General features: G+C 40.7%; 2 protein-coding genes across 7 annotated transcripts; one reads left to right on the forward strand and one right to left on the reverse strand.

Annotated features, from left to right (window-relative positions):
- The first annotated feature begins 573 nt into the window (after nt 1-573).
- On the forward strand, nt 574-4,600 carry LOC121788364 (protein LNK1-like). Of its 6 annotated transcripts, none has more exons than XM_042187064.1 (9): nt 577-755; nt 1,293-1,402; nt 1,550-2,115; nt 2,189-2,501; nt 2,606-2,680; nt 2,873-3,556; nt 3,752-3,900; nt 3,984-4,119; nt 4,207-4,600. In XM_042187064.1, exons 2-9 carry the CDS (start codon nt 1,301-1,303, stop codon nt 4,279-4,281), a joined length of 2,100 nt encoding a protein of 699 aa, XP_042042998.1. In that variant the 5' UTR covers nt 577-755; nt 1,293-1,300; the 3' UTR covers nt 4,282-4,600. The 6 variants fall into 6 exon arrangements, with proteins under 6 accessions (XP_042043001.1, XP_042042998.1, XP_042042995.1 ...); XM_042187071.1 differs by having other exon boundaries at nt 579-755; nt 1,313-1,402; XM_042187074.1 differs by having other exon boundaries at nt 579-755; nt 1,318-1,402.
- Nucleotides 4,601-5,068: 468 nt separating this feature from the next.
- On the reverse strand, nt 5,069-12,563 carry LOC121761589. The gene is made up of 4 exons (XM_042157230.1): nt 12,269-12,563; nt 12,041-12,161; nt 5,533-5,707; nt 5,069-5,439 (listed from the first exon to the last, which is right to left on the reverse strand). The coding sequence occupies exons 1-4, from the start codon at nt 12,461-12,463 to the stop codon at nt 5,220-5,222; spliced, it is 711 nt and encodes a 236-aa protein (XP_042013164.1). The 5' UTR covers nt 12,464-12,563; the 3' UTR covers nt 5,069-5,219.
- Between the last annotated feature and the right edge of the window lie 937 nt (nt 12,564-13,500).

Genomic DNA, 13,500 nt, shown 5'->3' on the forward strand with positions numbered 1-13,500 from the left:
TTTTATTAAAATTCGAATTTTTTAAAAAAAATCAATTTTTTTTTTAAAAAATGAATCATTGCGTTATCCGTGACGACGCCCACTCGCGGGCCAGCGAGTGGGCGTCACGCATGCATCGGGGGCGCGCCACGTCGCCCGGACCCGTGACGGGCGACGCGTCCCTTGTCTCGCGGATACGGGCTACGGGACGGGCTAGGGACGGGACGAACGTTGCAACGCGTCCCGCGGCGGAATCGTCCCTCCGGGACGGAACGCGAGCCGCGCGCGGGACGCGTAGTGGGTGCTCTAAATAATCGAAATAAAAGGAGCTAGTGTGACACGAATTCCGAAAGGCAAACCATATGGCCTGACCTGACCTGAGTGTCCACAATATCACGCGGCCCACCGTACGCTGGCTCCACTGACACGTGTCCTCCGCACAATTCCCATCGCAATCGTTGGACCAATCAGAAGGCTGAAACAGATCGTATCTCCAACAGCTCTCTCAGCCACGAGTTCCGATACTCCAACTTCCAACCGCCCCTCCTCTGCCACGTGGAGGTTTATTGGCTCTTCATTTTGTTTAACTAAACCCAACTTGCCAATTAATAAGATTTTTTCTCCCCAAAATTCAAAGAGTCAAATTCTCGTTCTACACAAAAAGCCTCTTTTGCTATCTCTTCAACTTCCTCGATTAAGAACCAGAGTTAGGGTTACCGGACTGATTTTTTGAAGCTCAGATTTCTTTCGCAGTGATTTTTTAACTTGATTCTGTGGTGAGTTTTCTGGCGAGTTTCGGTTGGCTGAGCAGTAGTTAGCTGGAGAGCCTGCTCTCATTTGTTTTTTTATTGATTTGGATTGGTGGATCCACTCTGTAAACTAGAGTTGCTTAGTAATTGAAATCACAAAAGAGGAGATCGAAGCTTGGTGACGACTTTTTGTTGTTTTTCAGCCTTAGCTTCGAGATTTAGAGGATTGGGGGTGTTGGTGTGTTTTAGCTGATTTGTTATTTTTGATTTGCCTATTTTGAAAATTTTAACTCGTAGTGACTTCGTATTTGGCTGAAATTACTTCTTCATTTTGGCGTGTGCTAGACTTTGTTCTTGCAGAGCTATGCGCTCTGCTTTTTCGTCATCTTTTAAGTGATTCCTGATGCTAGTAACTTGACTTCATTGGAATTTATTTTTCCTCATTTTCTTTGTTGATATTCGATCCTTTCTTGTTATGTTATTTCCTTCTATCTGTTTGGGAAGGTTATTGAGGTTTCAATAAGTGAATTCTAATATTTTTTGGTTTCATTGAATATTTTGCGGGTTCTTTGATGGATGGAAAGGGAAGATTCAGAACTAAGTATGAAGAAAACAACATATGGTCTGACTGCAGGTTAAGGATTCAAGGAATGTCAGACTTGTTGGCGCATGAGGCAAGTTTAAATTAGATAGTTCGGTCCTGCTTGTATCCTTTGTGAATACTCCTTTGTTTTCTGTCTCCTGTTATTGTATCTTCCACTCATCAAATGGAAGTATTTTCTGCAGTTTTTTCAGCTAAATTTCTGTAACTGCTGCTACAGTGTGTAGACATTGCTTGGGATGATTTCTTCTTGGATGATGACCATACAGTTCCCCATCATGGTTCCAATATGCCCGCCGATCATTCAAACAACAAGATGTGTCGCTTTGATGTAGCTAATACTTCGAATAAGACTGGAGGATCTGCCACTAATTATATTGATCATAGAAAGGAGAAAAGTGAAATTTCATCTCTGAGTATTACAAAGGTGAATATGTTGGAGAAGAATTCATGGTCCCGCAGTGGTCCATTTATTTCTGGATTGGACAAAGAACTAAACAAAGAGGCATCAAGTTTAGCTTGTGATAGTACCATGTCATTGCCTCATGGCTTGAAGAGCAACAACAGAGACTTAAATCGTAGTGAACTTCTTAAGCACGATGCCATTGTCAATAACAATACCAGTCTAGTTGATGATAGCCCATTCAGTTTCCTGATTGGTGACGCAAATCATACCAGCAATGACAATAGTTTCTTTGAACATGCTCAGAACAAAGATTCCAGTGATCTTCTGTATGGTGGTTGGTCTGAAATAGAGAACTTTGATGATATTGACAGGATATTTAGGTAACCATGATCCGTTTTGTTACACACATTTCATTGTTTCATATTCTCTTCACTTATACATGTGCCATTTCAGAAGTGATTCAACGTTATACCTTGGGGTGAATAAAGAAGATGAGTTCAGTTGGTTATCATCAGCAGATTCAGCACCTTATATAGGTGGGCCCAGGGATACTCTAAAGTCAGATGCTAAGTTCCCATTTAATGATCCAAACGAGGTCAAAACAACTATTTCAGAGAATCATGACTTTTCAAATGGAAACTCCCCAAATAATTTTGCCATGGAAAATCCTATTAGAATCAAGGACTGTTCTTGGACCTTAGAAAAGTCTGATTCTTTTATGTCTTTTTTGACTGGGCCTGATCTTGACGATAGAAAAGATGGTGTGGTAATATATGCATCTCTTATCTGAACAATGCTTTGTTCTCTTATGATTTGCTCAACAGTTTTGTAGTGACTCCAAACTTGCACCACCAACGTGATATTTTGCAGGGAAAAGGATCCAATGCAAATATACAAACGGGAATTTCAACTAGAAGCCATTCCAGAGCCGGCGATCCTGCAGGGGTAAGTCGGATGTCATTCTCGCCTTAGTTGATTTTTGCTCCTTTATTGCACATGATAGTGGAATTGGTATGGCATGATCAACCACCTACTTTGGCTTCGGCCTGGATGAGTGTAGGATTCTCCATTTTTTTTAAACATCGACTCCATTTATGCATCTCTATGACCTATAGTAATCTTGTGATATTTTTTCAGACCAATGAGCACAAAAAACAGATCAAGCTGCAGAGTCAATCTGAGGGTAAAGTGCATTGCCCTGAAAATGGTGGTCACGCTCAGATTAGTGATCTGCAAAATGAAATCATGAATCCTTGTTCTGGCTTGACTTCTGACGAGGCTTTGGCATCAGTTCATGTTCAACAACAGCAACATACTCCGGCTTCTGATTCAAATAGCTGTTTGGAGAATCCAATCTCTAACATCCATACAAAGGGTAGCCATCTGTCTGATCCATCTTCAGTAAATCTAGAAGTATCAATGGTCAAAACTGAGACCAATGACTTCACATCCATTTCTTCAAAGGACTCCCGTCAGGCATTGGGCCAATTGCAATATATGGACGGTTTTCCTGGCTCTCCTTTTAAGGAAACTGGTCTAATAGCATGTGGACAAAGAGAAAAGTTAGAAGGTTATCGAGGCAACTTATCCCCTGAACTTGCCAGCCTCGGAAATGGAAGTGTGGCCATCCAGGCCACGATCTCTGATCCTGCCTTAGTAGGGACATATGAGAATAACTGTGATCTCCAAGGAGTTAGCTCAGTTACTGCAACAGAAACGGATTCCTCATATATGCATGAAAGCTCAACAGTGGTTCCAGATTTGGATGATATTTCACTGGAAGCAGCTAGTTTTCATCAGCTCCAACTTGTTACGAAACAGGTACCTACTAGTTTCATGATTTATAAAACCTCCTACAGTCCCCATGCCGTATAATAATAGACCACTATTCTGCCTTGTCATGTTTTTGTCTCGATTACTCTATATTATCTCTTATTGTGAAAACATATGTTTCAAAACTGATTAATTTGCTACATGCATATCTGTTAGAACTAAACTCGTACCTTTTTGGTTTAGTTGGATTTAAGGACAAAGTTATGCATAAGGGACAGTTTATACCGTTTGGCTCAGAGTGCTGAACAAAGACGCAGGAATTCAAACTTGAATGATAGCTTTGGAGATGAAAGAGATGCTGGTGGAGCATCTGAGGCTGAAGGAACAAATAGGTAGATGACTTGCTTCCCGATTTCTTTTGTTACAGTTGCTCATGTTCAGTTTGTAGCGACTTTTATACTTTGTTTCCTTGTAGGGGCACTGCTTTCATGGATATGGAAACAGATACGAACCCTATGGATCGCTCGGTAGCACACTTATTGTTTCACAGACCTACAGATTCATCTACCACTCCTTCCCGTGACTCATTTAGTTTCAAGTTGCCTAATGTGGTAAGTCTCTTCTTCATGTGAATGTTGTATAGTAATCAACGGGGACTAATCATGGGTGTATATGGTTGTTCCATGTGACATGAGCAGGTTCATGGGTCTGCTGCAAGTCCACCGGTATTGGCCAACAGTTTGGAGAGTGAAACAAAGGTGTCTGAGGTATAAAAGGTACGTGTGACTGCCGAGAACAAAATGCTCGAGTGAATATGGTAAAACGGATGTAAATTATCATGCTTGAATATTCGTTCAGGCTTAGTTAAGTTAGCACACACCATGTATAGAAAGTGCATTAGATCACAGCAAATTCCATCAAATTTTTGTAATGTTCTTATTTTCTTGCTTTGGGTATATTATGGCGATTGATTTTTAGCTGCTGATGTTGTTGTACTAACTGCCGAGAGAGACTTCATCACTGGTTTGTTCACACTTGTTACTTTCTTGTGTATTATGTCGTCGAGATGAATACAGATTTCTTCGATTTCAAGAACACTGGGATTTGGATTATGTTCGAGTATAATAGTCTTGTAATATGCGTGGAATATAATCTAATGGCTGAACCTTTCAACAAGAGAATTAATGTGATGTGTAAATGACCCTTCAAGTCTTCAAATTCAGTTTTAAAACAAATGCATCATTGATTAAACTGTAGTACATCCTTGTTGATATTTTCAAGTTTGGAGCATTTTAAATGAAGTTATGAAACGCTGAAGCACAAATTTTGTTAGATAGTTACTTGTCGGACAATTAATAGTTGCAAAATATTTTATAGGTAAAGTCTACCAATAAACACTAATATGGAATTTCATATGATACAAATCTACGTTGATCAAGCTACATTTACGTTTGGGGAACTCACATCTTTATAAATTTGGTCTGATCACTGAGAACATGATATAGTGACCGAACCATACAACCAAATACTAAAAATAAATTTTAAAGTGATGCTTCAAAATTCAAGAAAAATGGAGTCGACAAATGAAGATAATATTTTATAGCACACATGAGATTTCTCCAAGCGTTGACAGCTATGGAAGTTGAACACAACATAATCCCAAGTTGTTAAAATTCAAATCTAAAGGTACAAAATACTAGAAATTTTTTTACTAATCAAACTGCTGTCTAAGTTGCATTTCCGTTTCACTTTTCCAAGTAGCATGCGACGACTGACCCTTCATTCTCTTGCTCTTTTCCTTATCTTTAATTGCTGAACCCTTCTTCTTCGCAGCGTCCGATTCTGCAGGAGGAGGTCGATCACCGCACATAGGGCAGACCATTCCCTTCGTGTGAGAGTAGGTTTTTGGAACCCCACATGCCAAGCACATCCTGGGAACACCATGTTTAAATATTACACACACCTTAATATATGGTTTCAAGAATCAAATTGTGAGATTCAAGAAGTATGGTTGGAATACACACCTCAAGAGCTCAGCAGCATCTTCTGCATTAGGGTTGGCAGCAGTTGAAACGCGCTTCCCACCTTTTGTACTGACTATTGAATCACCAGATGGAGCTTCAGAGGTTTTGCTCCCAATATCACTTCTCACTCTCTCATGGATCCCGACCAACTGCGCCTTAGATTCCAACACAGCACCTGTAAATAACAGAGAATACTATTGGATTGGAATTTGGAAATGTGTTACAAGTGTTGATTCAAGAAGATACCAGAACGATGTTGAATATTATACTGTTCACCTCTTAATATGGCTCTAAAAAAATGTATTACATCTGTCAGACGACTCAGACATTACTATCTTCTTTGAAATTAAGACTCAATCAACTTAACTGTGTTAACCTAATGATCTAACTCAATTCTCATTAGGGATGCCATAAGTGTTACTAGGTGAAGAGTTGAAAAACCAAATAGGGGATAGTGCAAGTGCTGGAGAGACATGGAATCAGACAAGACACATTCAACTGAAAACAGGTGGGCAGAACAGGTAGGAATAGAAAAAGCTCTTACTACAATCACACAATAACAAACGTACTGATTCAGCTGGAAGATCATCAATCCACGCACACCATCACTGTAATAATGGAGTGCTCATTTCAGTTGGAAGAAGAAGAGAAGAAGAAGGAAGCTCGGCTTTGAGCTCGGCTTTGAGTTCGGCTTTGAGCCGAGAAGACAGTTGGTCTTGAGCCAAGAAGCAAAGGAGTTCGGTTTGTGTACCGAGAAAGGAGTTCGGTTTGTGAACCGAGAAGGGAGCTCGGTTGTGAGCCGAAGAGAGTGCTCGGTTGTGAGCCGAAAAGAAAGTTCGGTCTTGAGTCAAGAATAGAGTTCGTCTTGAGCCGAGAAAGAAGAAGCAACAGTTCGGTCTTGAACCGAGAAGGAAGTTCGGCCTAGAGAAACTAGCCGTTGGAGCAGCAGTTAGTTAGCCGAGATGTAGCGGTTATTCTTCTTGCTTTCTTGATTCTTCTTGTAGTTAGTTAGTAGCAGTTGCTACGTGATTATAGAGCTTTAAATAGCTCACCATGTATGTAGTTTAGAGATAGAGTTTAATCAATAAAGAGTTTTCCAGTTTTCTCTCCAAGATTATCATCTTCAATACTCAAAGTGTGAGTGTGTGTGTTTCCTGCATTGTGTGATCTCATACAACAGTGAGTGTGTGTGTGATCTTATTAAGTGTGTGAAAGCCTTGTGTGCGTAAATCCCAACAAGTGGCGCCGTCTGCGGGAAAGGGATATTGAAGCTGATTTGCAGAAGATCAAACGGTTTCAGAGATGGCAGCAAGGCTTGATGCAGAGAAGTTCACAGGCAAGAATGATTATGGCCTGTGGAAGATGAAGATGAAGGCGATCTTAATTCAACAAGGCTTGGCGGCAGTTCTTGCAAAACCAGATGAGAAAGGGAAGGCTCCAGTGCTTGATGAAAAGGCTCAGGCAAAGATGGAGGAGATGCAGCTCAAGGCACATTCTGCAGTGATTCTGTGCCTTGGAGATAAGGTCTTGAGGGAAGTTCAAGAAGCCAAGACTGCGGTGGAGATCTTGAACAGGTTAGATGAAGTTTACCTGGCAAAATCTTTGGCTAACCGGCTGTATCTCAAGAAGAGGCTCTATGCCTATAGTTTTTCTGGTGAAAAATCTATCATAGAGCAGTTGGAGGAGTTCAATAAGATCATTGATGATCTGGGCTCTGTGGATGTTAAAATTTCAGATGAAGACAAGGCCATTCTTACATTGAATGCCTTGCCTAGCTCGTATGACCAGTTGAGTGATGCAATTATCTATGGCAGAGATAAGCCCATCACCTATGCAGAAGTCTACTCGGCCTTGATGGCTAAGGAACTCCAGAAGACTACCAGCAGAGGCTCTGCAAGCTCCAATGTTCAAGCTGCAGAGGCCTTGAATGTGAAGAAGTTCAAAAAGCAGAACTTCAAGAAAAAGTTTGAGGGCTCTAAACCCTCAAGTTCTGATGCTCAGAAGGAAACCAGAGCATGTTTTTGGTGCAAGAAACCAGGGCACTTGAAGAAGGACTGCCATGCCTGGAAGAGAAAACTAGCCTCTGAGGGCCACAACACTTCTGATTGTGTAGAGAGTACTGATCCCCCTGCTCAACTCATGAATGTCAGTGATAATGGGATCAGTCACAGGTGGATAATGGACTCAGGGTGCAGCTTCCATATGTGCCCCAACAAATCTTGGTTTCATGATCTTCAGGAAGCATCAGGGACTGTAGTTCTTGGAAATAACCATGTGTGTCAGATCAAAGGGATAGGGAAAGTGAAGCTAAGTTTGCAAGATGGCTCTATAAAGATCCTAACTGGGGTGAGGTATATTCCGGAAGTGAAAAGAAATCTCATCTCATTGGGAATGCTGGAGGAGAAAGGGTTCACCATATTGATGAGTCAGGGAAAGATGCTTGTGAAGTCTGGGAATGCAGTGATGATGGAGGCTGACAGAGAGCACATTCTCTATTATCTGAAGGCTAAGGCTGTTGATGGAGAAAGCAATGCAGTGTCAGATGATTCCATAATGCTATGGCACAAGAGATTGGGCCATCCAGCAGAAGGAAGCTTGAAAGAACTCATCAAGAAGGGCCTGATCTCTGGAGATTTCAACAAGATGGACCCCTGTGAGCAGTGTATACTTGGAAAAGCAAAGAAGGCACCCTATCCTACAGGTATTCACTCTTCTACAGCCCCATTAGACTACATACATAGTGATCTCTGGGGCCCTTCACCTGTAAGCTCAATTGGTGGTGGGAAATACTACCTTGCTATTATTGATGACTACACTAGGAAACTGTGGGTGTACATACTGAAAGAAAAATCAGAGACATTCACAAAATTCAAGATATGGTGTAAAGAGGTGGAGCTAGAGAAGGGAAGGAGTGTTAAATGCCTAAGAACTGACAATGGCTTGGAATTCTTGTCTACTGAGTTTGATCTGTTTTGCAAAGAGAAGGGTATGAAGAGGCACCGCACTGTTCCTGGTAACCCCCAGCAAAATGGTGTTGTGGAGAGGATGAATAGGACTATCCTAGAGAGAGTAAGGTGCTTGTTACTCAGTTCTGGTCTGAGCAACAGATTTTGGGGAGAGGCTGTGTATACAGCAGCCTATCTCATCAATAAGTGTCCATCTACTGCCCTTAAGTCTGAGACTCCTGATTACATGTGGTATGGAGCCCATAGTGACTACTCAAAATACAAGGTGTTTGGGTGCGCAGCCTATGCTCATGCTAGGCAAAGTAAGCTTGAGGCTAGGGCTCTGAAATGCATATTGCTGGGGTATCAGAGGGGTGTTAAGGGGTATAGGCTCTGGTGCATTGAGCCTGGTAGGCAGAAGGTGGTGGTGAGTAGGGATGTTGTGTTCTTGGAGGATCAGATGCCATACTTAAAAAGGAAGCTGGACTCCAATGAAGTTGAGAGTGATTTCCTCAAGGTGGAGCCAGTGGGACTTTGCCAAGGAGCAGGTGGAGCCTCTGACTCAGAAAGTGAGTCTGAACCAGAGGATGATGGTGCTCTAGCTCGAGGTAGAAAAATTGATGAGCCTACAGCAGATTCTGCCAGAGAGTACCAGATAGCAAGAGATAGAGGCAGAAGAAATACAAGACCACCTGAAAGGTTTTCTGATGTGGTCTACTATGCACTTTGTGCTGCTGAGAGCATTGATATTGCAGATCCTCTCACATATAAAGAAGCCATGAAGAGTAAAGACAGAGAAAGGTGGATTGAAGCCATGAATGAGGAAATGGAATCTTTACTCAAGAACAAAACATGGATTTTGGTGGATAAATCCAGACTGACTACAGATGGAAAAGAAAGGAGGCTGATCAGTTGTAAGTGGTTGTTTAAGAAAAAGATTGAGACCACTGATAAAGATAGAATCAGATTCAAGGCAAGGCTGGTGGCTAGGGGCTTCACACAGCAAGAAGGAATTGATTTCAATGAAGTATTTGCTCCAGTTGTTAAGCACACTTCGATTAGGATCTTGTTGGCAGTTGTGAACCAGCTAGACTGGGAGCTACAACAGCTTGATGTGAAGACAGCCTTCCTCAATGGGGATCTAGAGGAGACTATCTTCATGGAACAGCCAGAGGGCTATGTGAAGATTGGAGAAGAAGGCAAGGTGTGCCTGTTACAGAAAAGTCTTTATGGACTTAAGCAAAGTCCTAGACAGTGGAATAGGAAGTTTGATGCACAGATGAAGAAGATTGGCTTCTCCAAGTCAGAATATGATGATTGCATCTACATCAAGAAGGCAGGCAAGACTCCCATTGCCTACCTATTACTCTATGTGGATGATATGCTACTTGCAGGGCCTTCTATGACAGAAATTCAGAAAGTTAAACAAGATCTGAAGTCAAGCTTTGAAATGAAGGATCTAGGAGAGTCAAGGAAGATCCTAGGCATACATATTCAGAGAGATAGAGGCTGCAAGAAGCTGTGGATGCTGCAAACTGACTATATTGAGAAAGTGTTGCAGAGATTCAAAATGGAAAATGCAAAAGCTGCATCAACTCCTCTGTCCCAGAGTTTTAAGCTATCAAAGGAACAAGCCCCTAAAACTAAGCAAGAGGCTGATGAGATGGAGGCTATCCCTTATGCTAGTGTGGTTGGAAGTGTTATGTACACTATGATTTGTACAAGACCAGATTTGGCTCATGCTATCTCAGTGACTAGCAGATACATGGCAGACCCGGGGAAGGAGCATTGGAATGCTCTTAAGTGGATATTGAGGTACATGAAGTCAACTAAGGACTGGGGGATTGTGTTCAATGGCTGGGAAGGTGAATCTGAGGAGGTTGTGCAGGGCTATTGTGATGCAGACTATGCTGCAAACCTGGACAACAGAAAGTCCCAAACAGGTTATCTTTTCACCATGTTTGGAACTGTAATCAGCTGGAAGTCAGGGTTGCAAAGTGTTGTTGCTCTCTCAACAACAGAATCAGAGTATATAGCTCTCACTGCAGCTGTACAGGAGAGTTTTTGGATTCAGGGAGTGATTTCTGACTTTGGTTTTGACCAAAAGACAATGGTGATTCATTGTGACAGCAGCTCAGCTATATGCTTGGCTAAACATCCGGGTTTCCATGAAAGGAGCAAGCATATAGACATAAAGTTGCACTTTATTAGAGATGAGATTGAAAGGGGAAGGGTGAAGGTGGTTAAGATTAACACCTTGCACAATCCGGCAGATATGCTAACTAAATCTCTAAGTAGAGACAAGTTTGATCATTGCAAGAAGTTGATCAATGTTTGTGCGAGAACTGAGATGAGCCCTCAGGTGGAGAATTGTAATAATGGAGTGCTCATTTCAGTTGGAAGAAGAAGAGAAGAAGAAGGAAGCTCGGCTTTGAGCTCGGCTTTGAGTTCGGCTTGGAGCCGAGAAGACAGTTGGTCTTGAGCCAAGAAGCAAAGGAGTTCGGTTTGTGTACCGAGAAAGGAGTTCGGTTTGTGAACCGAGAAGGGAGCTCGGTTGTGAGCCGAAGAGAGTGCTCGGTTGTGAGCCGAAAAGAAAGTTCGGTCTTGAGTCAAGAATAGAGTTCGTCTTGAGCCGAGAAAGAAGAAGCAACAGTTCGGTCTTGAACCGAGAAGGAAGTTCGGCCTAGAGAAACTAGCCGTTGGAGCAGCAGTTAGTTAGCCGAGATGTAGCGGTTATTCTTCTTGCTTTCTTGATTCTTCTTGTAGTTAGTTAGTAGCAGTTGCTACGTGATTATAGAGCTTTAAATAGCTCACCATGTATGTAGTTTAGAGATAGAGTTTAATCAATAAAGAGTTTTCCAGTTTTCTCTCCAAGATTATCATCTTCAATACTCAAAGTGTGAGTGTGTGTGTTTCCTGCATTGTGTGATCTCATACAACAGTGAGTGTGTGTGTGATCTTATTAAGTGTGTGAAAGCCTTGTGTGCGTAAATCCCAACAATCACCAATATAATTTGAAAGTTTCAAACTTCATAACCATTAACACGTTTACGTTTGGCATTTGGCATAAGGCCTGAACCAGCTCTAGTAGAGTAAGGAGCTTCCATAAGCCAATTCTATAAAAATGAATAGTAGTAGTATAAAATTAGAAATGCAGAAAATACATTTAACAGAAAACAACTTTACACCACTCTAAGTTTGAATTCTTGATACTCTTTACTTGCTAGAAACGACAACACGGAAAATGGTACTCTAACTTTATTGAAACCCGATCAGATAGAACGAGAGAGAGGCCAATTAAGCAGTGCATAGATTAAAGCATACTAAAATGATTCAGAAATGAAACATTATTTCACAATAAACTAAACACGAAAAATTGGCATCTTTGCAAAATTTCAATCAAAACTTAAGGCGACAGAACTAAACTAAAATCTCATTAGGGCATTATTGCATAATGAAAATCCTGAAAATAAACCTCACAACACCAACGAAGCGAACTGAATGCGAAAAGGAGCAAAAAAAACCTAGAGAAACAGAGAATATAGATATATATATATATATACCTGAGGGCAAGCCTTTCTTTTCTTTACGATGCCTTTTACCGCCGTGCCTCCAGCGCTGCACATCCTCTTTCACCGCCTCTTCTTTAACACTATTATTCAGGAACTGCGGCGGCCCTTCAACCTTGAACAATTTTCACCCACCAGTCAAAATAGGGCGATAAATTCGAATAAATCCCTAATAACCAAAGAAAATGAATCACAGAGAAGTGTGGAGAAATAAGAAATTACTTCGGAGAAGGCGTCGAGAGCGGAGGGCAGAGAGGAAGACGAGGGCGGATCGGAATCGAACAAGGGTTTATAAGAGCGGACGGTGCGGAGAACGGCGTGGCTGGGCTCTTCGGAGGAGGAGGTGTCATCATCCGACAATTGGTCTTCTTCGTCTTCGTCGGCGGAGGAGTAGCTTAGCAGCAGAGATAAGCTCATCGTTACAGTGCACCTGTCTGCAACGGTCGTCGCTCACAGATATTCCGATCTCTGTTTCAATTTTGTGCTCAAATATGTGTAGCAAGTAAGGTTTTTTTTTTAAATCAAATCTAACCTAAAAAAGTAATACTCACTACTATAAATTTAAAAAACAAACTAAAAATAAAAGGATTACTATTTTTTCATTAACTTCTACTCAATCTATAACTTTTAAATCAGATAAAAATCAAATCTAACCTAAAAAAGTAATACTCACTACTATAAATTTAAAAAATAAACTAAAAATAAAAGGATTACTATTTTTTCATTAACTTCTACTCAATCTATAACTTTTAAATCAGAATATAAAATCACAAGTTTTTAATTATTTTCTAATAATATTAGATCAAAATCTAATATGACAAAATTCAATAAGCATAATTCCATAACTTGTGTTGAATAGATTTGTAATTGTTTTGTAATCATCTAAAATTATGTCACCTGCTTAATAAGCTCATTTATTAAGGGGTTGTTATTGGATTAATATGATAACAATTCAATTAAGACTTAATTTCAAATTAGACTGGTAAAAAATCTCAATTCAAACACGATACGATCAACTTATATCTGATTTACACGATTAAAATATGATTTACACGTTAAAAATCTAATCTACACGAACCCGAAGAATAAAGCTAAAATAATTTTTTTAATAAAATAAAAATAGTATTAGTATTTTTTTAATTGGTACTCCGAATGCAAGCAAAAATTATCGGATTTCTAACATGGTTTGAAAGTAGTAAACTAATATACATAACCCATTTTAGACCATAGCACTTTGCCTATTTTCATAATCCCTTTTCCAATTTAATCAACAATAATTATACGAATCGCTAGACCCCATCCTAAGAAAATTAATTTTAAATATGAATGTCTTAAATTTTCCGAAAAAGGAAATACTCCCTTGTATCATAAGGGCATCAGCAGTGGGGCGCCCCCTAAGGCGCGCCCCACGTCATCAGTTTTATCCTCCTACCTCCCCACCTGCAGTGGGGCGC

Source organism: Salvia splendens, chromosome 2, assembly GCF_004379255.2.
Source record: "Salvia splendens isolate huo1 chromosome 2, SspV2, whole genome shotgun sequence".
Taxonomy (NCBI): domain Eukaryota; kingdom Viridiplantae; phylum Streptophyta; class Magnoliopsida; order Lamiales; family Lamiaceae; genus Salvia; species Salvia splendens.

Coding starts and splice junctions, on each gene's coding strand:
- LOC121788364 (XM_042187061.1), top strand. CDS start 1,301: ATGGATGGAAAGGGAAGATTCAGAACTAAGTATGAAGAAAACAACATA. Junction 2,681..2,872: donor GAGCCGGCGATCCTGCAGGG/GTAAGTCGGATG, acceptor ATATTTTTTCAG/ACCAATGAGCACAAAAAACA. Junction 4,120..4,206: donor GTTTCAAGTTGCCTAATGTG/GTAAGTCTCTTC, acceptor TGACATGAGCAG/GTTCATGGGTCTGCTGCAAG.
- LOC121761589 (XM_042157230.1), bottom strand. CDS start 12,463: ATGAGCTTATCTCTGCTGCTAAGCTACTCCTCCGCCGACGAAGACGAA. Junction 5,708..12,040: donor AAAGAAAGGCTTGCCCTCAG/GTATATATATAT, acceptor TGTTATTTACAG/GTGCTGTGTTGGAATCTAAG. Junction 5,440..5,532: donor GATGCTGCTGAGCTCTTGAG/GTGTGTATTCCA, acceptor TGGTGTTCCCAG/GATGTGCTTGGCATGTGGGG.